General features: G+C 36.2%; 2 protein-coding genes across 2 annotated transcripts in view; both read right to left on the minus strand.

Moving 5' to 3' along the window:
• LOC6046762 (myb-like protein Q) overlaps positions 1 to 24,619 on the minus strand; it is a 169,293-nt gene that overhangs the window by 81,669 nt on the left and 63,005 nt on the right. The gene's annotated exons all lie outside the window — the stretch shown is intronic.
• Positions 22,657 to 23,427, minus strand: LOC119765990 (collectin-12-like). Its single transcript, XM_038250304.1, has one exon. The coding sequence runs from the start codon at positions 23,425 to 23,427 to the stop codon at positions 22,657 to 22,659; it is 771 nt and encodes a 256-aa protein (XP_038106232.1).

Consider the following 24,619-nt stretch of genomic DNA (forward strand, 5'->3'; position numbering starts at 1 on the left):
GTGTGGCAGCTGCCATCGTCAGGGGTGGCCCAACCCCCATTTTGGGGTGGAGAAATATTTTGATTCGTGGTGGAATTTTCTCGTTGAACTAACCACTTAAAGCCCTGTGATTGTATTCCAATTTGTTTGGGGTCGATCGCTATCGGAGCGACCTTGGTTTGTCTAAGCTAGAGTTCCCTGCCGGGGGAGTACCAAGTTGCAAAGTCATGACGAAATTCTTAGGTCACCTCGTCGTTTGACGACGGCGGTGACGCGCGCCGAAGGCCGCACATTCCCACAGAACACCTCACCACCTTGCTATAATTTTATTATGGCAACGTCACCTCTCGGCCGACTCGTAGTAGGTGGATGCCGTGCAATCCCCTCCGTTGACCTGAGAAGTGCTGAATTGGAGCTTAATGGCATGTAAATTATCTTGCCAAGATAATCGGCTCGTCGTCGGAATTGTCCGGGCAGGTCGTCGCTCGTCACAACCGCGGCGCGTTTCTTTATCTTGTTTATTTTATTAGTGTCAAACACGGCACGGCCCGATTGGGGGCTGGACAGTAACAAGACCACACCGCGGTATGATTGTGAGCGGGTCACTGCAGGCTGGGATGACCTTCGATTTCGCGCTGAACGCGTTCGGAGAGACCCCTCCCCCCGTCAGAGATGAGGAGGAACCACTCCGGATGGATTGAATGACACCGTGATTGATTTAATCGGCACGGTTGGGAAACCGTTTACTGGGGATTGACTTGGAGGAAACAAAGCGCGGGTTAATTTATTGATACGGGATGGGGTTGAATGATGACCGGTTGTTTCTTGTTGGGTCAAATAGTTTATTTATAATAATGAGACTCATTACTAATTCACGGCGGAACAGTCTGTTGGGGGTCAGTGGCGGTAGTGATCAAGGAGATACTTTTTGTTCAAGATGATTTAGTATGGATCAGGTCGATTATTTTGAAATTGTCATGAATGCTGACAATAACGTTTTGTTCGTTTAATGCCGGAGCTATGAAGTCTCTTTAATTTGCTGTGTTAATTTATTTTACATGCAATATTACTGGATATCGTGCACCGGGGGACATTGATAGGCTGAGCTCGAATTGGACAACAAGCTGCATTATCGAATTCTTTGGACAATTTTTCATTAATAGCACATCTTGCTTTCAAATTGGTTTAGGTGGCGGCAAAAATTGATACTTTTATGAAAAAAAAAGAATAAAAATAATGTTTAATGAATTTTGATAACCTTTGGAATTTGACGTAATCAATTTTAGACTTGTGAGAAACAAAGTTACTATCAGGGGCTCCCTGCTTTTTAAAACTCCACTTTTCAACGAAACAGTTTTTAAAGGACAATTGAAAAAAAAACTGTTTAAAAAATGTTCATGGAGGTTGCGTGGCCTATGGCCAATCCATAGGATTTGAAATCAAAAAGTAAATCTTGACGAATTCAACCGAAATTAACCCGATGGCAGCTATTCTAGGCATTCTATCGGAAATATCTTCAAGTCAATCTTAAAGAAAAATTTAGAGGCTTTATGGCCACAAATTCGCAAATTACTGAAATTTGATATTTTAGCCGCAATGTAATGACAAAATAAGCGCAATTAGTTTTTAAATTATTCGAAATTATTTTTATTTATAACGTTGTTTAAGAATTACTTGTGTGAAGTTTTTATCCTGAGCTGAGATGTGGACTACCTTTGATCAGCTGATTAGTTCAAAGTTGGGAGCAGAGTTTACGGGTGCCTCAAGAATCTAGTAAAACTACTGAATGAAAAAAAAAAATACAAAATAACATTAAAAATAGCTATTTATAATTAAAAAAAATAGAAATTCTTAAATGGTTGTTGCAAAATGAACGATACTGTTTGGATAGGATTTTTCAGTGACACATTCGTAACATTTTTTTTTTAAATTAAGTGTGAAAAAGTTCAACGTTTTACAGAAGTGCGGAAAAGTTGATTTTGTTTTCACTTAAATTTATAATAATATGAACTTTTCCACAGCATTATATCGGGCTATTAATGGTAGGCCAAACATATTTTTTTTCACAAAAAAACTCTAAATAATAGTTTATGCAACAAGTTGCAAAAAGAAAATTTTTTCAGCACGAGTCGTACATTAATCCAACGAGGTTTACCGATTTGGATGAAAACGAAAAATAGGAGCGATGAAAAATACCAAGATTTGCAACAAGCGGCTTACATTTTTTTTTTGCAATTTTGAAAAACGCTTTTTGTTAGTAAATTCACCGTTCAAATATAAAAAATGAAAAATGTTACATTTCGGTACTAGTGTTGAAAAGTTAAACTTTCAGCACTCATTACAGTGTTGAAAAGTAGAACTTTTCAGCATTGGTACTGAAAGGTATCAATTATCCTTTCTGTTATTTTTGAAGTAATTTTTGCAATTCCGTCGTGAAACTATTTACTTTTCCTGTCATTCTTGAACGACGAAATAGCCTACTTTTGTGTACCAAAAATAACAGAATCGAATAGCAACACTTTTCAAAATAAATGCTGAAAAGTAACACTTTTCAACATTTTTTTGATTTAAACGATTTATTGACAAAATACATGAAAATTTGACAGCAACTATTGCATTGCATAAACTACTATTATGAAACTAGTTGCAAAAAGAGGATTTTTTCAGCCCGAGCCGTACATTTATCCAACGAGGTTCACAGAGTTGAATAAATACGACGAGTGCTGAAAAATACATGTTTTGCAACAAGTTGCTTACAACCAGGGAAGCGAAATAGGTACCTGCAATTATCTCCAAATTTCATCATCCTAATGCCTAAATTAAAAAAAAAACCTTGCAAAAATAAGCACCTTCAAACTGGGGTGCTTATTATAAGCACCCAAAATAATGGGTTCTGGTGACAACTAAAGCACTGCACCTTTGATATTTCGCAAAACATGGTGCCTATGTTCGTTCTCTGCTTACAACAATTTTTTCAATTCCGAAAAACGCTTTTTGAATGAAATTTTATGTTAATCATCTTTAACACATATGAATTTACCGTTCAAAAAAATATTGCAATTTTTTACTTTTCGATAAAAATGTTGAAAAGTTCAACTTTTCAGCACCCATTTCAGTGCCTATAATTAGAACTTTTCAGCACTGGTATTGAAAGGTATTAATATTCTATTCTGTTATTTTTGATAGGTAAAAGTAGGCTTTTCGTTTCTCCAGAGCCAGAGGGACAGGAAATGTTGACAGTTTCACAGCGAACTTTTCAGTTCTGTTGTAGTATGAAAGAAAAAGCAACACAAAATTTCAGAAAAATTACTTCCAGTTCAGCACGTAAGTTAAGAACTCATATTTTATATTTTCTTGCATATCACAAACCTTTTTCTGGTTTAGTAACAAAAATAGAGGAAAAATAATTTTGTAACCTTACATAACATATTATTTTAGGACAAAAATTCTCAAAAGACTACAGAAAGGAATAAAACTTACCAAAAGAAATCGAGTGACAGTGACTGAAAGTTCGTCCAATCTCACACGACTCAATTCCATATCGTTCCGATCAGCCGATTCCAGTCGCCGGGCCTTGACGTGGAATTAAATGTGTTTCTAATTTTTCCAATCAACTGGACAAACTTGTGCAATTAGGTGACAAAATGCAGCACGACCGAGCTTTGTATGCGATACAGATTTGCGCTCGAAACTCCAAAAACAAGTTTCCATTCTTAATCTGCAGCTTATTGCCCCGATATCGAGTGCAGTGTGCAAGTTGCTGACGGCGATACTGTGGTCTACGTTTTGGTGACGACGACGTGACAAAATCCAGCCCATTGCCCAATCAATCAATCCTTGTTCCAAACACTGCCACAGTGACACTGCAAATTAAATAAACGCTACCACACCGCTGGACGGCCATTCTGCCCCACATCTCGCGTGATATTATCCGACATTAACTCATATTTTTCATTCAAGCTAATTGAATGTTTTGCCACCGTCCGAGCCCAAGCTAAAAGTGCGTTTCGTTACCATTAGAGCGCGCAAAATCTGGCCGGAGACTTCAACGGCCGACCGTACAGAACAAGAAACGAACCCAGCGCACCGTCAGGCAAAGCCACAGTCGGTTGGGGTGCGCGACCTGTGCAGAAAAATCGCGGAAAAGTCGATCTGATTCAGTGACTGGTTGCTGACTGCTTAAGGTGCAATTAAACGTACTGTTTTGTACAGCTCTCCGCAGGGGTTGGACTCCCGCACTGAAGTGTTCAATTTCCGAGCATTCCGAGGGCGGCTGCTCCGGGCTGGCGACTGAAGGCTACAACGTACGCGGTGGGCAAAAGGGCGACCGTGGCTAATAGAAATGAAGTCATTAGTGATTAAAACTATAAACTCGCCACTCACACTCATTAGTTCTTTCTGCGGGAGTTTTTTTTTCTTTATTATTGGAAAAACGTACAGTTTGAGGTGGATCGATGTAACCAAATAGCGGATATGAATTACGTGTGCTCGCGCCTTCCTGCGTTTCTAGCTTCGATGCAATATATACATATTTTTCATTCAGAGTTTTTTTTTGTCATGAATGTGGGCAGCTTAATGAGCATTTATGTGCTGTTGTTGGGCAAGTCTATAAAGTTATTATAGCGACTTTGGTTGGAGTTATATTGATTCTTAATTTACAATGTGACTTTATTCAAACACATTTCATGAAGATCTAAAAATGGTGACGAACTTTATGCACAATTTCGGATCTCATGTTCCATAGACAACCAATTGATTTGTCATGTAACTTGGACAAATTAGTCAACCAACCAATCGATTGCATCGTCGTTCCAGACTGGAGGGTGCGCCTCAGCACAAAATATGCAAAATGCACCCAGAGATTAACACCTTTGCATGGGCGCGACCAGCCTGGGTAATAAATCAGCTACCACAAATCCAATCCAAACAAGTGTCTTGTTGTAATACCCACCCACCCCCTCCATCCGCTCATGTCTTGTCTTTCGAATGTTAATGAATGAATCATGCTTCTGTGCTGAAAACCGCAACCGAAGTCGAACGAAAATTTATTTCAATTTCGAACCAATTTGACGCGCCAACAGGGCATTCTTCGGCAAAACTCACATTAACACCTTGCCAAGTTAGAGGGCCTCGCGGCAGTGCCCAACTCCAAACACCCTGCAAGGTGTTGGGCTGAATTATTGATTTTGTTTCCAATTTTGGCTTCCTCCTCTTTGGGGTGGTTTTCTTCGATGAATTCATTGCAGGCGCCACAGGGCATGCAGAAAAAAAGTGAAAATTCCCTTTCAAAGCAAGTACTTGGATGTGTGAATGAATGGAAAGGAACCGATGATAAATCAATTCGACCCCAATCAATCAGTGTTGAACCGCGAAAAGGCGTGAAACGTTGTTGCACATCCTGAAGAATGAAAAATATTTGCATGCAACGGTATTTGATCGCTTCCAGGGGGATGGAACTATCAATCTGCAGAGTTAATCTATGTGAAATCGATGGGTAATTATTGATAGATTTACAACATGGTGAAAGTAAAACAAATCATTTAAGGGACATCCCCTGGCTATATATTCCAAAAATTATAAATAATGATTTACCGTTTTGTATTTGTAGGTCGAATATTATCTTTAAACCTCTACTGCCCAAATTTTTCTTTCGATTTTTTTTTTATTTTTTCCCTTGTTCAGGAGGTCATTTGAACAACTCTTGTTCTACGAAAAACATACTTCTCTTGTTTTATGTTTTTCTTGTTTCATTTTTAGTATTTTAATTGGCATTTATCTTGTTTAGTTTACGTTTGTTATTTTTTTACATTTTGCCTTTCTATTTTTTTTCAAGTTTTTACAGTCCTTTTTTTCAATGTGTTGCTTGTTTTCACATTTTCTGCTACAAATGGCACTATAATCATTTTAAAATTTAAAAAATAGCGTAGAGGCATAGTCTGGGACACTAAAAAAATACTGCACACTTATTTTTGATAAAAATATAGAAAATGTTAGTTTAAACTCAGCCAAAGTTGACCTCTAAAAAATATTGACATTGGCAAAGTCACATAAAACAAGTCAAACTTCCAACCGTAAAATTTTCTAAAACTTAAAAAGTTCTTCTTTCCAAAGATCAAAAATGGGTTTTTGGCAATTTCTTAGATCGAAGCCCGTCTAGTGGCGGGGTTGGGTTGTAGAGGGTTAACATTAAAAAAAGAAACTGTTTGCAAAAAATCAATGAGTTCTGCAAATAAATAATCAAAATTGCAACATTTAGCTCGGAATAAGTATCCTTTGTCAATGTATCTTTAGAATATATAAGAAAATATTTGAAGATATTGAGAAAAATCAGGGAACAATAAAAGGTATTTGAAAAACATGATTTTTTTTAATGAAAATAGAAATATACTTAACGGAAAAGAATTTTGAATTCATTTCGAAACTATTTGTTTTCGATATTTCATTGACTTTTTTTTTACAATATTGATATCAAATGTTCTAGAACGTTCCATACCTTTAAAAATATGATGATTATTTCAGGGCTGTGGAGTCGAGTCTTTTTGGGGACCTGGAGTCGGAGTCTTCAAAACTCGTCAAAGCTGGAGTTGGAGTCGGAGCAGGAGTCGGCTAAATTTTAAGAGGTGGAGTCGGAGTCGGAGTCGGAGCCAAACATTTTTAACAACACGGAGTCGGAGTCAGAGTTTTCATAAATTCAACAAAACTATAAAAAAATTTTTTCATCAGATGCCATTATAGTTTTGAAGCTATTTATTGTGATCGGAAAGCTCTTATTGTGTAATTTCACTAAATGATAACCTGTTAGAGGGGATAAGAGGGGATTCCCAAGTATGTAGTATCAAAACTCAATTTTTTTTTATTTTTGGTTTTGTAAATATTTAAAATTGATTTTTGACTGCTTCGTTTTGCCTATATTTATGTGCCATTTCAATTCAAGTTTGACCAAATTTAATCCAGTTCTTTCTGAAAAAAAGTGTTGGAGTTTTGTAGAAAATGTTTTTTTATAGTAAAAAGTTACGAGGTACATGAAAAGATTAAAAATAATAATCACTGTTTTTGGAAATCAGAAAAAATCATTGAAAGTATAACTCTTCCAAAAAATAATCAACGATTAAAACAATCTATTACTTGGAACTCAACATGCGCATTTTGTTTATAACTAAGTACACAAAAGTCAGAGTGTTTCATTTGAAATAATTGACACTGGAAAAAAATATCAAAAAAGTTGCGAATGTTGATCCTCAAGCAATCTTTTTTGATATCGTTGCAAATTATCGTTGAACAAATCTCAAGATTTCAGTACCAAAAAGGAACTTATATGTAGTTAGTTTTTAGATTAATTCAGTTTGATCGTTTAGTTCTTTCTTTCGTTGTTTACCAGAGTTCAGAAAACCACTCACACTCACAAATCGAGTAGGTTTCTTCACAGCAAACACTCTCGATACTCACCGTGAGTGTGAGGGCTGAGTAAATTTACTCATATTTGAGTAAAAAAAAGTAATAAAAAGTATAGAAAAAATGATAGGATTTTAATTTATTTTTCAAATACTATTTAAAAAATCAAAATCAACATATTATTCAATCGGTAAGGTAAATCTCTGGCATGATGTCCATGTACGTAAAAAAAAATCAATGGAGCTTTAAAAAAAGTTTCTTAAAAAATGATTTTTTTTAAAAAACACGGTGACTTTGATAGTCACTGTGCTTCTTATAAATGTTAGCCTTAAAAGTGAGCAAGTGAATTTATATGTTAAATCGATCATTTAGGCTAGGTGTCTTTAAATGTTTTATTCAAAAAATAACAATTTTAATAAGTTAAATTAAGTGTTCATTTGAGGTTAACTGATTAAATTAAATGTAAATTTGAGTTAAGTAAAAAATCCAATTTTTTAAACAAAACTGTTGTTCTTAAAATGCCTTCAAAACTGGAAATATTTTTTGATTTTTGATTCAATAACGTATAAAACATGTAACCTAGAAACTTTTTTTCCGTTTGTGATTCGAACTGATTTTTATTCAGAAAAATATGACACTTTGAGAGTATTTAAATAATCCTTTTTAAAATAATAGTCAACCAACTTTCGAAATATTTAAAAATATGTCGAGTCGGAGTCGGAGTCGGAGCTAACCATTTGTTGAAAGCTGGAGTCAGAGTCGGAGTCGGAGTCGGCTAGAGTTGGTAGGCTGGAGTCGGAGTCGGTTGGAGCTAAAAACCGGAGCCGGAGTCGGAGTCGGAGTCGTTTGAAATATGACCCGAATCCGCAGCCCAGGATTTTTTGAAAGCACTCAAAATTTTCACAAAACAAAGTATTTAAAAAAAATATTGTTTTTTCAACCGTATGGGTACGAAATGATCGGGAATTTTCTTACATTTCAACTAAACCCATTTTTTTTCTTCAAAAATGCGAAGTTTTGGGAAAATTTACAGCATTTTTAAAAGTGATTACTTTTGAAATGTATGACAATACGTCAAATCATTTCATCATTTGATAAAAAATAGTATTTTTTTCGAAAATACGAAGTATTTAGAAACTATTTTCAAAAAAATATCGTTGCATTTCAAAAGGTACTTAACAATCCCAAACATTTCATATTCATATTGTAAAAAAACTATCTAAAAAAAATTATAAGTATAAGTGGCACACAGTAAAAAAATGTTTAAGGAAGGTTGAACATTTTTTTAGAATTTATGTGGTAAAAGTGCAACTAAACATTTCATGACAAACCAACAAGATCCTGATCATAAGTGCTTCGATTTGGATTTAATTAGGCAACATTTGCAGATCAAATGAAAATAGCAGCTATGATAATCTTGAGAACAATTTAAAAAATAAGTTAAAAAGAAAGATATTCTTGTACTGTGTTAAATTACATTAAATTTATAATTATAATGGTAAGCTTTGAGTTATTCGAGTTTTGTTTACTCAAGAGTTTATCAAACATTAAGAAAATTTACATTAAATCAGCATTTTCATAAAAGTTCAACAATTGCTCAAATGTGAAAAGCATAAGTGGGTTAAGAACCAAAATCCTGGGAATATGGAATTTTACCTGTTTGAATCAAGTTTGAATTCTTGTCAAATTTATCACCATTTCAAAATTTCATATAGTTCTATAAATCGTAAAAAGAAATCGTATGTATGTATGTACATTAGGGTGGGTACGTTTTTCAAAAAGTTCTCGGATCAAGTTTTAGTATGGTTCCCCTTGTAGGGCATGCCCATAGGGCCTTTCATGCCAAATATCAGCTCATTTCGTTGTAAACTGGCTGCGCGCATCAGGGTTAAAGTTTACATGGGAATTAGCTGCCTGACGTATGGCGTCGCGGTGTTCATTAAGCTTTCATAGCATGCTAAGGAAAATTTGATGCTTTTTCAGGGAAAACCGTTGATTCCGGAGACATCGGATTGTTTGCCGATGCGCCAGGTCTAGGGACAACGAATCCATATGCTCTCTTCGGGAAAAGTGTTCTCCAGACCATTCCCCATGGGCCTGACCATACCAGAAGTTGGCGCGTGATTTTCCCAGACCTGTAGGAGCGTTTGAACAAAAAGTTCCAATTTCCCATAGTAATTCCCATGTAAACTTTAACCATGATGCGCGCATCCAGTTTACAACCAAATGAGCTGATATTTGGCATGAAAGTCCCTATGGGCATGCCCTACAAGGGGAACCATACTAAAACTTGATCCGAGAACTTTTTGAAAAACGTACCCACCCTAATGTACATACTATGAATGTTAGTATATGTAAATTTTTTTACTAAAGCATTAAATTAGTTTAAAAGCTTTAATTTTGATTCCACAGAGATCTAAACTGCCAGCCCCACACTATTTGTTTTCCAATCCCTCGCTACTTTTGCCTGATTAATTATCGGAGGCATTGATCCCGGGGTTCGTTCTCGGCAATAAATTAAAGCCGAGCAAAAATCAACTGCACAAACAATCGCTGCCCCTGTTTACCATCCGCGCGCGCGGTGATTGGATTTTATTGCCAGCTTTTTTTTTGCCATCGAACTTCGAATGTTGAAATTCCTATAATTAGATGATAATTTATTTCAAGCATTCTATAAATTCTTTCGCCCCGGTGGCGGTGGTGACCTTACCGTTAACGAGCATTACGATTTGCGCGTGCAGTGTTGCGGTAAAGCGCGCGCAAATTTCTGCCGGGGCTGGGTCCGAGAACTCCTCTCTCGGTCGACCCGGTGATGCATAAATTGAGCTTTATGGTGCGATTGCCATTTGCAGAGAACCCTCTCCCGTTTGGCTCGGCAAAGCTTCAATGGAAATTCCGTTCGTTTTGCGAGCCCCGTGCGCGGACACGCGCGTTCTCTTTCAAGGAATCTACTTTGGACACACACACACACTTCACCTGTTTGTACTAAGTGAGGGGAGTTGTAGTACCTACTGCCGGCGATGATTCATCGTAAGTTCTGGTTGGAAAATCGTTAACCTTTTCTTTTGTTTTTAATTTCTAAGAGTGAACATTAAAACGATTTTTTTTCAATACCATTTTTTCCAATTTGTTAAATTTATGATTTGAAAACGAAAAGAAACATGTTACGTCAAAAGTGAATGATGTCCAATGTGTCATTACGACACTAGAAGACTTTAACGAGATCAAAGCGACGAACTTTTCCCCTGAACAGCAACCTAGGAAATACCATTTCGGAATTTCGCTCACATTTCACCAAAGTAAAACCAAGTCAACAATACGACCCCCGAAACAATGTTGCACCGAACTCCGACAAAGACGCCCCCCGACCACCATCCATCATCCGGACCAGCTGACAGGGAGGGCTTTTTTGCTGAGAAACGGTAACGCAACGGGAAACCCGCGGCCCGCAAATTTGCATAGCGAAAGAAAAAAAAGTTTGCATTCCGCCGCAGACTGCTCGATTTGCATTCTGTATCAACCGCGTAATACCACGCGGCCATAGAAAGGTCTGTAGACGACCTGGTGGTGTAATACCGGTGTCCGGAGTCGCATTTCCCACCGGCGGCTTCCAATAAATCACTCCTAAAAGTCGACGTGCTGATTTACAAATTTTCCCCAGCTAATTTTAAGTTCCTCCATGCGAGTTGGAACGTCCGGAGACCTTTGGTTTGAACTTGCGTGGAGTTAAGGTACCGTTTATGAGCTCACTAGGCTGGCGTTTAGTTTGTTTAGTCTTTTTCGAAGCCCCAACGATTAGGTGCTACCAGCTGCATAGCGTGAGTGAACGGGGAAGAATCAGGGGGTCTTTATAAGATGGACACGCAAACAGTCCATAATAGAGCAAAAGTGTATTTATGCTAATTGGATCATGTCGGCGGCAACAGTTCATAGCGGGAAATCTCCAATGTAGATTAGAAGAAGGTAGGGTTACTCTAAAGTTCTAACGACACAAAATCGCTACTGAATGTATCAGTTTGGTTTAAGATTTGAAAAAAGCACAAAATAGTAAATAGGGTATTTTCAACATTTCAGGCAAATATTTTTCAAAGTAATCTAGAGGTGGGCAAAACCGCTCTTTTTAGGAGCCGCTCATTTTCGTTCGCTCATCAAAAAGAGCCGCTCTTTCGCTCTTTTTCAAAGTTTGGATGAAAAGGTTTTTTTAAGAATCTTGTGATTTTATAAGTTATTTCACATTGGACTTTTATAAATTATTTGAAAAAAAAAAAAATAAAACTCAAAACGAGAAGATGCCCTTGAAAACCATAGGTCTTGGTGGTCTCTATGTCAAAATTTCTACTCGAACCTAAACATTCGAGTAATTGATTGGCATCCAAAATTAAATCTAGGGTAGCTGGAAAAACTGCTATTAATTTTAAAATTGCGTTTATTTCTGTAATGCTGATATTTTATTTGTAGAACTATCTGTGACCTCTTTTGTACATTCTGATTTAATCGATTAAGTCTATAAACTAAAAACGCTAAAGTTTAACCGGACAAAAGAATTTATTTTTTTTTTCAAAATCTGTTAACTATTCAGTAGATTTTTGGTAATATTTTACAACTTATGGAATTTGAAATACTCAAATTTGTATTCCGGTAATACTTTATAATACAATCAGTTGTACAAAGAAAAGTTTTTCCAGTTCGTTTAGAAAATCATTTACTTTTGAGATTAATTTAAAAGCATTGAAATATTTGAAATTGCATTTGCAATTCTCAATAAAAAAATTTAGTTCTACATTTTTTTGGAAATTTAATAAATTATATTTACAACAAAAATCATGCCATCTTGAAACGGTTCTTCCAACAGACCGAAGTTTAAAAAAGAACCGCGGTTCTTTTTATGAGAGCCACGGTTCGTTCACTCCTTTCAGTGAACCGGCTCTTTGAGAGGTTCGCTCTTTTTTTGCCCACCTCTAAAGTAATCGTTCTGATTTTTTTTCAAAAAACTTCATATTTTGTAGATTTTAAATTTTGAAATCTACAAAATAATGAAAAAAATGCCGGTTTGTTATTATTTTTTTCAAATTTCTGGTCAGCGTCGAGGGACATTAACTTGAAAGTTTTTTTTTTGCAATTCCGTCGTGAAACTACTTACTTTTCCTGTCATTCTTGAACGACGAAATAGCCTACTTTTCTGTACCAAAAATAACAGAATCGAATAGCAACACTTTTCAAAATAAATGCTGAAAAGTTCTACTTTATTTGACATAAAATTTCACTCAGTGTGTGTTTTTTTTGGAATTGCAAAAAAATTTGTATGGAACTCGTTGCAAAACATGATTTTTTCAGCACTCTTCGTATTTATCCAACTCGGTGAACCTCGTTGGATAAATGTACGACTCGTTCTGAAAAAATCCTATTTTTGCAACTTGTTGCATAAACTACTATACAATGACCTTACTGCCATTTCAGAATTTTTTAATCGTGAAAAAATTATGAAACGTCAAAAAATTAGGACATTTTCAGATTTTTTAAATAAAAATTTGGCAAATCGATGCTTCTTTCTTTTATCATGCTAATTAGATAGGAAAACTAGCAAATTTAGTACAAGAGAGTAGAGAGGCATCTAGATGTGAACTTTAAGCTGTTATATATTATTTTGTGAATACTGTGAATACAAAGAGACGAGTTGTTCCTTTTAATTCCTTTTAATTATTTTGTATTTAGCAGAATATTGACATGGTTTTTTGATCATAATTTTTTACCAAAAGAGTATTTTCAAAGAATGCATGTCAGCCTGCGTGGATCAGTCGGACTCACAATCCAGAGGTCACTGGTTCGAACCCCGAGGCGGTCACATTAAAAGTTGTTACGTAGATTCCACTCTGCATCTTGTTTTATTTAACATTTTACATACTTGCTGAGAGCAACTCTCTACTAACACTGGCGGCAATAGATTTTATTGATATTTTCATACTTTTTTTCATTTAACTTTTCTTCACAAAAATTCAATTTCCAAAAATCAGTATCTTTTAATTTTTGAAATGCTTGAATAAGTTTCAGAGGACAAAACCCCGCTGCATTAAAGCCATAGAGATATGGTCAAAATTTTGGGGACAAGTTATGATTTTTGGGAAAAAATAGTATTTAAAAATATAGAAATTCTGATAAAAAATATCAGCACATCGTTTTTAAAATAAAGCCACCTACAATTAAATTACAACTGAAAATTCCAGTTTTTCGATTTTTTTAAATAGTGTTTAATTTTCAAAAACTAAAACATACGGATTTTGGGATTTTTTTTGTGTGAAAAAGGTTAATTTAATCGGACAACCAAAAATGTTCATCAATACCTACAACTTCGCCCAAATCGATCAGAAAATTCCTTCAAAAGTTGCAGATTTTAGAATATTTACGTATCATTTTGTATGAACCGCTTGCAAATTTGTATGGACATTAGGGTGCTCAAAATATGGAACTTTTTCTCAAAACCTCTCTCCACAGTCTGAATGTTGTTCATTGAGCTATTTTAGGGTTCTGGGCCAAATATGAGCAAAATCGGTCAACATTTACCCATTGATACTCGAAGGTGAATTTTGTTTGGAAAAAAATCTAAAAAATGTATGGAAAACCCAATTTTGTCAATATTTGGTCTATATGGTGCGCTACTTCCACCCAAATATTCCGAAAAGTGAGATTATCATTGGAAATTTAATGCCTTACAACTTCGTAGAACATACCAAGGCTGTAAAACTCGACCCTAAAAAGTTATTAGCGATTTAAAAAAAAACCTTTTTCATGAAAAACATGTCTTTCACCAACATCAACTCGGGTATCAATGGGTTAATCTCAACCAATTTCGCTCAAAATTGACACAGATGCTTAAAATAACCCAAAAAAACGTTTTTCGCTTGTGGAGCAGGGGGTCATTTTTTTCTGGGCACCCTAATGGACATTTGCATGGGTGAACCAATGACACAAAATAGCTGCTAAAATACAAAAATACAAAGGGCTTCACTGAACACAAGTAGGTAATCATATAAAACAAATAAAAATAAACAAAAATTGTTACAGATTTGAAAAAAATGTCTGTACTGAGTATGTGCGACTTATGCTAAATATTTTTAATGAAGTGTTTCAAACATGATCTCAAGATAGACTTATTTTTTTTAAGGAAATTTTGTTGTTTTTGCCACTCGCATTTTCTTCGACAAATTTTGGAAATTTCAAACATAAATTATAGTCTGAGTCACCAAAAATTACAGCATACTTAAATCCATTTCTAATATAGGAGAAGTTTATCAAAAAACACAGCTAAAATTTACTATAAAATTGTAGTATTGGTTTTTCATTCCCAAACTTTTTAAAGATCAAAAATTAGTAGAAAATTTGATTTTTGGCATTTTTTTGGATCGAAGTCCACCTAGGCTACATATTATTTAAAAAAAAATTGTCTTCCACTTTATCTACCCGTTGATTTTTTTTCGAGGTTTTTACAAATTTATTTAAGATTATTTTTATATTTATATTATTTGATTTTCATTCTTCACAAAACCATACGTCGTTTTTAAACTTGTAGTTTTTTTTCTTAAATTCAAAACAAAAATATTTTAGCATATTACATAATAAAATTTTCATTAGATATTTGAATGTCACTAGTATTTTTGTAAATCTATTAATTGCTTTTTATATAATGGATGCCAAAATAAATTATTCTTCCCATGAAATGCAAGCATCTATCTTTTGATTCCCGGAAATTTTAAAATCACGAGAATTTGTATCGTATCCTCGTTTTCATAAAATACGTTATACGTTATTGAAATTATGACACGTTTTTTAACCGATTTTATGAATTGATATCTGTTTTAAATTGACGCGAAATTTTAGTACTTGGAATCGCTGAAATTTGATAAAATAAATAATAAAATAAAAATACCTTTCAAAATATATACCATGCATATCAAACATTTGTTTCTTACCTACTTAGAAATCATTTGAAGTCGTTTTTTCCATTTTATCAAATAAAATATTTTAAATTTTTGTATGGTAATTTGTTTACATCATTTTGAGAACAATACTTGAAATACAAAAACTCCTATCCAAATTTGAAATTGGAATTTTTCATGATTTCGTTTAAATAATTCTGTGAAAGATTTTGCGATATTTTTGGTTGTCGAATTGATTTGATGCATATTTTGAAATTAAATTGAAATTAAAAAGTACTTACAGTTTCCTTTAAATATTAAAAGCAGTTTTCCTAGCTCTTGGGCAAAGCCCTAAAATCCAATCACTGATCTGCCACACGACTTGGGTACCCCTCGTGTACGAAAACACGCCTCAATAGTTTCAGCAGCACACTTTGTCACAAGAAGGGTTTCCGCTCGGGTCGCAGCATGAATGCACAATTAGCTCCGTACATGATCCCATTCACACCTTCACTTATTTCACTGGCACAGGGCTTAGACCAACCTGGCGACAAACTACACCAATTATCAAGAAGCACACAAAATTAGCTCCAAGCCAGCATTGAAAAGCACTACGGAGCCGATTTATTGCACAGAAAGCACTTTTCCCCTCATAAATCTGATTTCAGCTGACTTCACTGGTTTAGCCCAAGATTTTCCCCGGGTTTTTCACTATAGACAAATTATGTCGCACCTTCACTTGAACGCATAAATCTTCCTATTCAGACTGGAAATTTTGCGTCTGCGCGATGATTTACTACCCGCGTTCCCGACGAACTCGCACGCAACCAAACCGCACACGGCGACCTGCAACCCGCGGACTGGCTGCGTTGATCGCCGACCGGACCATTGAAAGCTCTGCTGGACCACGGTAATAGAGCGGTCCAAAAGGTCTGCTGAGGTCCGCACCCGCGCCTTGACCATGCCTCAAGTGGCTGCTGTTTTGTATGACCAATCCAGCGCTGCTGGTCTGGGCGATAAAAAAGGGATTGTAAAGTGTACAGCTCAGACCTCAAGATCGCAGAACGCGGACAAGCGCACTAGATATTTGATAGTTGTGGCGAAAAAAAAAAGAGTTTCGCGACCCAACCCATGTCCAATTGGTCCCCGGCAGGCAGGTCTTTGAAGAACCAGCGGGGTAGAACTTACGCGCGTAGACATAATACTCAGCAGATCTTGGAGGTCGAAGTTTCGTTTGATCTGGTGAGTATGATATACTGTGTGTGGCACACCGCACAAGTGAGCATGTGCGGAAGTACTGGCAGGGTACAGGGGGGATCGGATTTGAGAGATTCTCTGGGGAGTATGCAATGAATGTATTAATTTTTGATTTTTCATTCCAAACTTAAAAATTTACCTAGATTACATGTCCAGTCTTGAGTTCATTACAGGATCATTAAAAGATTTGTGGCAATACAAAGTTCTAGGAAAAAAGGGTTTTTATTTACTTCTTTTGTTTTTTTTTTCAGTAAAAAATATAAACTGGAAATAAGAAAAATAAATAAATTGCACTTTTACAGAGACTCACTCATTGACCATACTGTACCCCCCAAGGGGGAATTGAAGCACCGACCCCAGTTCCTTGAGGGGAGGGAGTTGGCCATTGAGTTGGAAGGTTGCATTGTTGGACTTTTTGTCGATTAACATTATGTTAGAATGGGGATTGCATAAATACAGCTGAAGAATGAAACTTACATTTTTTGCCCAAATTCATTGATTTAACGTTGCGAATCTTATGTAACCGCTAAAAATGATTGGCCAACTTCTTGGAATCTCCGATCTTAATGCGGACGTAATCAACTCAAACACAACTATTGCATCGCAAAAACCGACGATCTTCATTAACCGCCTCAATTCCGGGAACGCCATCGATCAAGGAAACGTTGCTCTTAATTTGAGGAACCGCACCCTCAACTGACACAAAAAAAAACACGAGCAAATTCGTTCGAATTTGCACCAAATTCCTTTCCCCTTCGTTCAAGTAAACCTTCAGCTCCGAATTCAAATGAATAGTTTGCCAAAAAACACCCCAATCGTTACTTCATGGACTCTCTTAAAAAAAAATAACCTAATCAAGAAGAATGATTAATCAACTAACAAGATCCCGGCGGGGGGAGGGACGGCGTAAACACCCCTGTTTAACGCGATCACTTTACCTCTAATCCACGCCTAGCGATCTTAGTATAGTAGCTTGTAGTTTTGTACCTCCCCGAAGGACAAGGTGAATGTTTCCTAGTCGCCGCTCGTCGTCAAACGTGGTGGGTATGCTGAGAGCTGGGAGCAAAGTATGTGGTACGTACGTAATTGAGCATACGCAAAAGTATTAGCTGAGGCATGATTCAGAGTCAGGTAGGGCGTCGTCGTTGTTGATGTCGCGCCCACCAGCAGTGGTGATGATGGCTTTTTAGTACAATGTTGAGATAGAGATACAGTACAATGTTGAGATAGAATTGGTTAATTCGAAAGGGAGTTATTGGCATTTTAGTGAAAAATAGCATAATTTTCAAACTCAAATAAAAAAGTGTTCCATCCAGATATCAACTCGGATCGACCTGCAGCTTGTAGGGGACATCTGGAACTACCATCTGAGACTAAGAACGCTTTGGGTAAGGCAGTTTAACATATTGAATAGACACTTTTACTTTTAGTGAATTTTTTGGTTGTAAATTTTTGCTCGGGGGATCCCTTAGATCCCATTTTATGGTGATAATTTTATCATATTCGTGTTCCTGAGGCAATTTCACAATAGAAACATACATAAAAATTTATATTATCATCCATTTCAACCCCTTAAAAATGAAAGATAAAAAAAAAAATTAAGAATACGCTTTTTTTTCTAGTGTCATCTAGTATCCTTGGAAACAAACTTGATTTTCAATAAATGTGTTTTTTTTAACTTTCATTTTTTTAAGGGTTAAAATGGATGAAAACAAACATTTTTATGCATGTTTCTAATGTGAAATTGTCTCAGAAACACGATTATGATAAAATTATCCCCAGAAAATGAGATCTAAGGGGTCCTCCGAGCAAAAATTTACTACCAAAAAATTCACTTAAAGTAAAAGTGTCTATTATATGCCTTACCCAAAGCGGTCTTAGTCTCAGATGGTAGTCCCAGATGTCCCCTACAAGCTGCAGGTCGAACCGAGTTGATATCTGGATGGAACATTTTTTTATTTGAGTTTGAAAATTATGCTATTTTTTCACTAAATTGCCAATAACTCCCTTTAGAATTAACCAATTTGGATGCTCTGCATTTTGTTGCATTTTTGAAGCCCTTTAAGATGCATTTTGAATTTTGAAATTAAATTGAATTTTGCCTAAGTTATAGCCTTTTTAAGATTTTTTACGTTTTTGAACCTTCAAACTTTGTGTCCCGATTTGCCCCACTTCCCGTTGACTTAGAGTGCTCATATTTTGGCCAGATGCTAGTTTTATATGTACAAACAACCCCTGAACATTTCAGGCAGATTGGTGAGGTCGATGCGAGATGGGTATGCTTTGCTTGTGGACTCGCTCTTAAATTGCAGCAAATTGTCGTCAAAAAGGCCTACTTCCTTGCTTACTACAATGTATCATGCATTGACATGATGACTTAAGATTTAGAGAAAATTAGCCAAAACATGAGTAAAACTGACCAAAAAATATTGCATTTCTCAAAACATTGGCAAAGGGTTTTAAAACAATTCAAATCATTCAAAATCTTTAATATTCTTATATTTAAACGTTCCTTTTGAACTTTATCTATTTAACCACAATCTATCTAAGTGATAATTATTCCAATGCTTTCTAAGATCGAAAATTGGTAGATTTTTTTTTGCAGAATTGGTAGTGTCAAGCATGTCAAGTAGTGGAGTTTTGGATCAAATTATTTATTTTTCTTTATTTATTCATCCAAACATGGTAGAACAAATCACTTCCAACCTTTAAAAACAAAACTTTTAAATTCACTTCCCTATGGAAATTGAATTAAAAATAACTATAATATTATTGTTAAAGAAATTCAACACATTTTAAAAGAATTTTAGAAATATTGACTGAAAGTGTAATTTTTAGGAAAAGAAATCTTAAATTTATCGTTGTTTTAGTTTTACGAAATATGAAACCATGATATGTAACAGTAGTGTCAAAATTCACGAAAATTACAAATCCTAAATTTAACGTACCAAATTTATGGCAAGGCAATATTTGAATCTTACAAGGTTTCTAGGGACTACACGGTAAAAAGTGTGCGAGAAATCATAAATTTCAACTCCTGAAGTCGTGAATAATTGGATTCTGGATTTCGTGATACTTTTAATGATTTCATGAATTCGTTTCAAGACTAAAATATTTTTACGAACATCCATAAATTTTCGTTCATGAAATCATGAATATCACAATTCATGATTTCATAAATGATTTTCAGGATGTCATGACTAAACTTCAAGAATTTTTGAAAAATATTCATAATATATGGAGTTTATAAAGCTTTGGAAACAGACATGGAAATTTCGATACCGTTATTTCATAACCGTCTTCAGGGGTGATATTGGGTCTGGGGGGTTTCCTAATGTCACCCCTGATGACGGTATTCAAAAATCAAAATTACTAACGTCATGATTCGAGATCCGGACACTTAGTAGCAATTCATTTTTGTTATAGCTGGCAAAAAATCATGTAATAAGTTGGAATAGTAGAAATATCATTAGGATGTAGTATGAACAGTCAGTTTTAAGAGAATGCATGCAAAATATGTCTATTCTTACAATTTTTCATCAAATTTTAAAATTAAAATGAATTGTTGTGCTTCAAATCCCGGACACTGAAAGCTGATTCGAAATCCGGACACTCTATGAAATATTTCAGTAATTTTTTTCACTTATAATTTTATTTTATTTAATTGTTTTGGCCATTAACTACAGCGTTCAAACAAACTTTAAATGAAAGTTGATGTAAGAATTCATAAAATAACACAGTTTTGACATTCATAATGCGAACTTATATCCAAATAATTGATAAAACAAGATGAGGTGTCCGGGTTTCGAAGCGTCCGGGAATTCGAATCATGACGTTAATACAATGTCAGATACATAATTAGAGTGTTGCCAGCAATTCATAATACAAAAGTTTGGTCAATCAAAAGTATAATTGTGAAATTTGTCACAGATTAGCACAGAATAAAAATAAAATAAAAACATTGGATGACATTATCGCAAATCGCTCTATCTTAGTATTTTTCTGATTTAAATGAAACTTTGTCCATACAATCGCTTTGTCAAACAAGCTTATCATTTCAACTTACTTCAACTTACTTTTCCTGTCATCTTCGAAGAGTTCTACATTTCAGCACTGAAATTAGCACTGAAAGTTAAACTTTTCAGCCCATGTGTCGAAAGATTATATAAAAGGTATTTACTTTAACTGAACGCATGGACATTTGTCATCAAATTCCATTCAAGAGTTTTTAACGGAATCACAAAAAGGTATGGAATTCGTTGCAAAAATTGATTTTTTCAGCGCTTGTCGTTTTTATCAAAGTCGGTAAAGCTTTTTGTATAAATCTGGAGTTTTTTTGAAAAGGTCCAATAAACCAAATTTTCAGTTTTTGCTTTTTGGGTGTTTTGTAATATCCCCGATTCAAGGCGGTTTCAAAAACATCCAAAAAGCAAAAACTGGAAATTTGGTTTATTGGACCTTTAAAAAAAAAACTCCAGAAATATAATACTTGTACTGAAGAAATTTCTTTCTGCAGCTTGCTGCATAAGCTACTATTTCTCATTTTTTTTACTTCAATCTCAGCAATCATCTTTCCGATCAGCAAAGTCTTAAAAGGGAAAACTGTATTACTGAATTATATTATACAGCGGTGCTTTTCCTTCATGGATTTTTAAAAATTGCAAATTAATGAACATTTTTCGAAAATTTTAATTTTTAAATTCCTATTATTTTTTTCATTGAAACTTAGCAATTTTTGAAAGCAACATAACTGTTTTTCTGTGATTCTTTTTATGTTAAAATGTGAAAAATTCGGCTTGAAATTTAAAACTATGGAAATCTAAAACAAAATTTGGATTGAACTCAATTTCGGAACAATTTTAAATTTTGAATTGGTTTTTTGTTTGTACTTTGCACTGAACTTATACAGTTTGAAATTTTTGCTCTGCAAAGTCACAGCGAAAATACCTGTTGACATCGCCACTACGCATGATTTATGGACCTGAACGATCTAATGTCCTCACACACCATTTCGGAGTTGGGTGACAGTAGTACTTTGCGCACATAAAAATTAATTATCACTTTGGGGCCACAACTTCGGCAAAACGTTCCGAAATTAAATTGTCCAATTTTTATTTTATTAGCCCGTTTAGGCTCGCAGATTGATTGCTATAAACGGCAAACGCCCGTGCCCCGTACTCTTTTTGACCCCCGGGACACTAAATTAATGTTAAGTATAGTATAGTAGAGAGGTTTTAGTACCCCTTGTGTCAAAGGGGGAGGCCTACCGGCGGCGTACGTGTAAATCTAGAGTAAAAGGATATTTTGGCCCGTGCGCGCAGCTCAGCTCAGCTCAACCCAAATGGTATCAGATTACCGAAATATAAAATAAACAAGCGTAAATTGCTCAATGGCAGCCGCCGCCGCTGCGTGCACTTGGTCCAGTGATTTATAGTTTCAATTTCAAAAGCGATTCCCCCCCTCCTTCTCCGGGGCAAATAGGGTGGTCACGTCGATCGCCATCAGCAGCACCCACCTTGTTCTTTGAGGGGTGACATTAAAAGGTAAGTGCCAAGTAGCAAGGGAGTGACGCAATTTTATCGTGACGAAAGTATCTTAAGGCCACCCAACTTGGGTGGTGGTGATTTTATGACGTGTTTGATTAACTTGTTGGGATCGATCTACAATGTTGGTTTTTTTTTTGCTTGATTTGCAAACATTGAAACAAATCACACAACATGCAACGTTCAAGATAGCTGACATTGAATTGATTAATTCAGTTTCATGTACAAGTCGAACCTGATTATTGTCACTTGGCCGAAGAAGACCTTGTTAGAATCTGATGATCTTGAAACAATAAACATGAAAATCAGTATTGTAAAACCATTGATCTCAGTTTAACAGTTTCAACACGATACAAAACAAGTCCCAAAATCGTGAACAGCGTTCATGAAATTTTGAAACAACAAAGTCCAAACACTTCCAAACACAATAAATAATCCGAGACAGTAGCACGATGCTATGAATTATTCCCTTGGAATTATCGGAAAAAGAAGAAAAACTGCACAACCGTATGCACTTTATTTGTCTTCAGTTCAAAATGCACTTGCAATAATTTTATTCCACTTATCACTAACAGTCAAACGTAATTTTCACAAATATACCTAAACTCCCAGTCACAGTTGAAATCATCCCACGCAGTTCCCCCGTGAGCTCCCAGGTTGATGCAGCGCTCATTCCCAGCTCCGTTGTTCGGCTCCCCGGGCCAAAAGTTAATGTAACCCGTCCGATAACCGACCGGAGTATTCGTAGTAATCCAGATCCACTTGCGCCACTCGCCCAAATCCGTTCCGGCAATCCACCACGGACCCAATCCGTTACTTCGAGTCTTCTGAATAACGACCTGCAACTCGTTGTTGTCCTCGGCGGAAGTTATCGATGCCAACCGAAGTCCGACCGTTTGACAAAGGCGCCAAGCCTGGAAGAACGTCACGTTCTTGTTGTTGAAGATGACGAACCGCTCCTTCAACCTTGGGGAGATCGCTGCCGGTGGCCGCCGTTCACCCATCGGAGTCCAACTATTGGCACCTGCTCCACCTCCACCTCCTCCTCCACCAGGATGATGCTCGTCATCCGGCGGATGGTGGTTATCGTCGGAAGATCCCGGCCCGGAGAATCCACTGCTGGCGTCGTGAATCTCTCCCACGACCCGGTTGAATCCACCATGGTGCACTTCGCTGATTCCCTCCCCGAACCCGTTGAAATCATCGTTGAACGAGGAACAGCACGTGCCACCGCCGGAAGTCGAACTGACCGACTCGCTGAGCGACGTCACCGTACTGAGCAGTACGACTACGAACAGAATGAGACTAGTGAGATTCAGCACCGCTACTGTGTTCTGGGCGAACATCTTGACAAAACTAACTGTGAATTCCGGCGGAACAATGGTTTTATACGCGACGAGAGACGCTTTTCCGCCCGAATCTTCTTCTAAGGCTATCAAGATATTGGAGAGGAGGCCAAGCAGAGTCTCGTGCGCCCAAAAATTTTCTTGAATTTCCTCTGGTGCAGACCTCCCCGGCACAGAAGCCGTTTATTTCAAGACGATCCGCGACGTTCTGCAAAGTGTGGACAATAAAAAATGATAGCACCGAGTTTCATTGTACGGCAAAGAAGAGACGAGGAAGCGTTTCCCATAGAATTAATGTCGCGAGATCAAAATCAACACCGTAATTGGATAATTGCTCTTTTGTGGCTTGGACCTCGCCGTCGCAGACATTGAGACGCTAATCGTATTACCTTGAAAGGTGTCAAATGATGATGACTCCCTGTTTCCTCCACTTGTCTGTGATTTTGATAAAAAATAAGCTTCTTCTGGAAAGCTCGAATCCACCACAAATCATAAACGTTCTGGAAATCTGCACACTAAAATCCCCTTCCAAGGTTCCGAGACACTAATCACAGGAAGTGAAAGGGAGATGTTTTACGCCGTGGGCAATTTGGTTTGGTAATTGACCAAATATGTACATAATAAATCAGACTAAAGAGCCGTGACAATGAACATAACCTACCGGGTGGGTGATGGCAGGTACCTTTTAATGTGCTGAATTTATTTATTTAAACGTATTTTTGATGGCGAACCTTTTTGTAAACAATGTTGTTGGGCACACGACTAAGTGTTCTTGGTTTTGCTTGCGAAGAAGTTTAAAGCAATTTTTACTGTCGAAGAGTGGAGGCAAAACATAAAAACTAAAAAAAAAAACAAATCACAACGAAGCCCAGAAAAAATAACCAATTTTCCACAAACACAAAACTGTTTGGCAATTTGAAGCCTTTGAAGCAAATTTGAGCTGAATCGGATAAGAAAAGTCTCTGAAACTGGAGGTTGAAATGAGCATGAGCATGGTTGATTGCTAATTAGCTGAGTGATTTTTTAACGGCAAAAATCAAAAAAATTGCGGCAATCACAAAACATCCAGATTTCACGGCACCCTAAAAACTGTTCTTTCAATTTTAATTTATAGTACTCAATGATTTGGTCCCAGGTGGACAATTCGTGTTGATACAAAATATTCCATTAATACTTTTTTCATGGTTTAAGT

This window comes from Culex quinquefasciatus, chromosome 2 (genome assembly GCF_015732765.1).
Source record: "Culex quinquefasciatus strain JHB chromosome 2, VPISU_Cqui_1.0_pri_paternal, whole genome shotgun sequence".
NCBI classification, from domain to species: domain Eukaryota; kingdom Metazoa; phylum Arthropoda; class Insecta; order Diptera; family Culicidae; genus Culex; species Culex quinquefasciatus.

What these genes read in the sequence shown, in the direction of transcription:
- LOC119765990 (XM_038250304.1), bottom strand. Translation starts at nt 23,427, where the DNA reads ATGTTCGCCCAGAACACAGTAGCGGTGCTGAATCTCACTAGTCTCATT.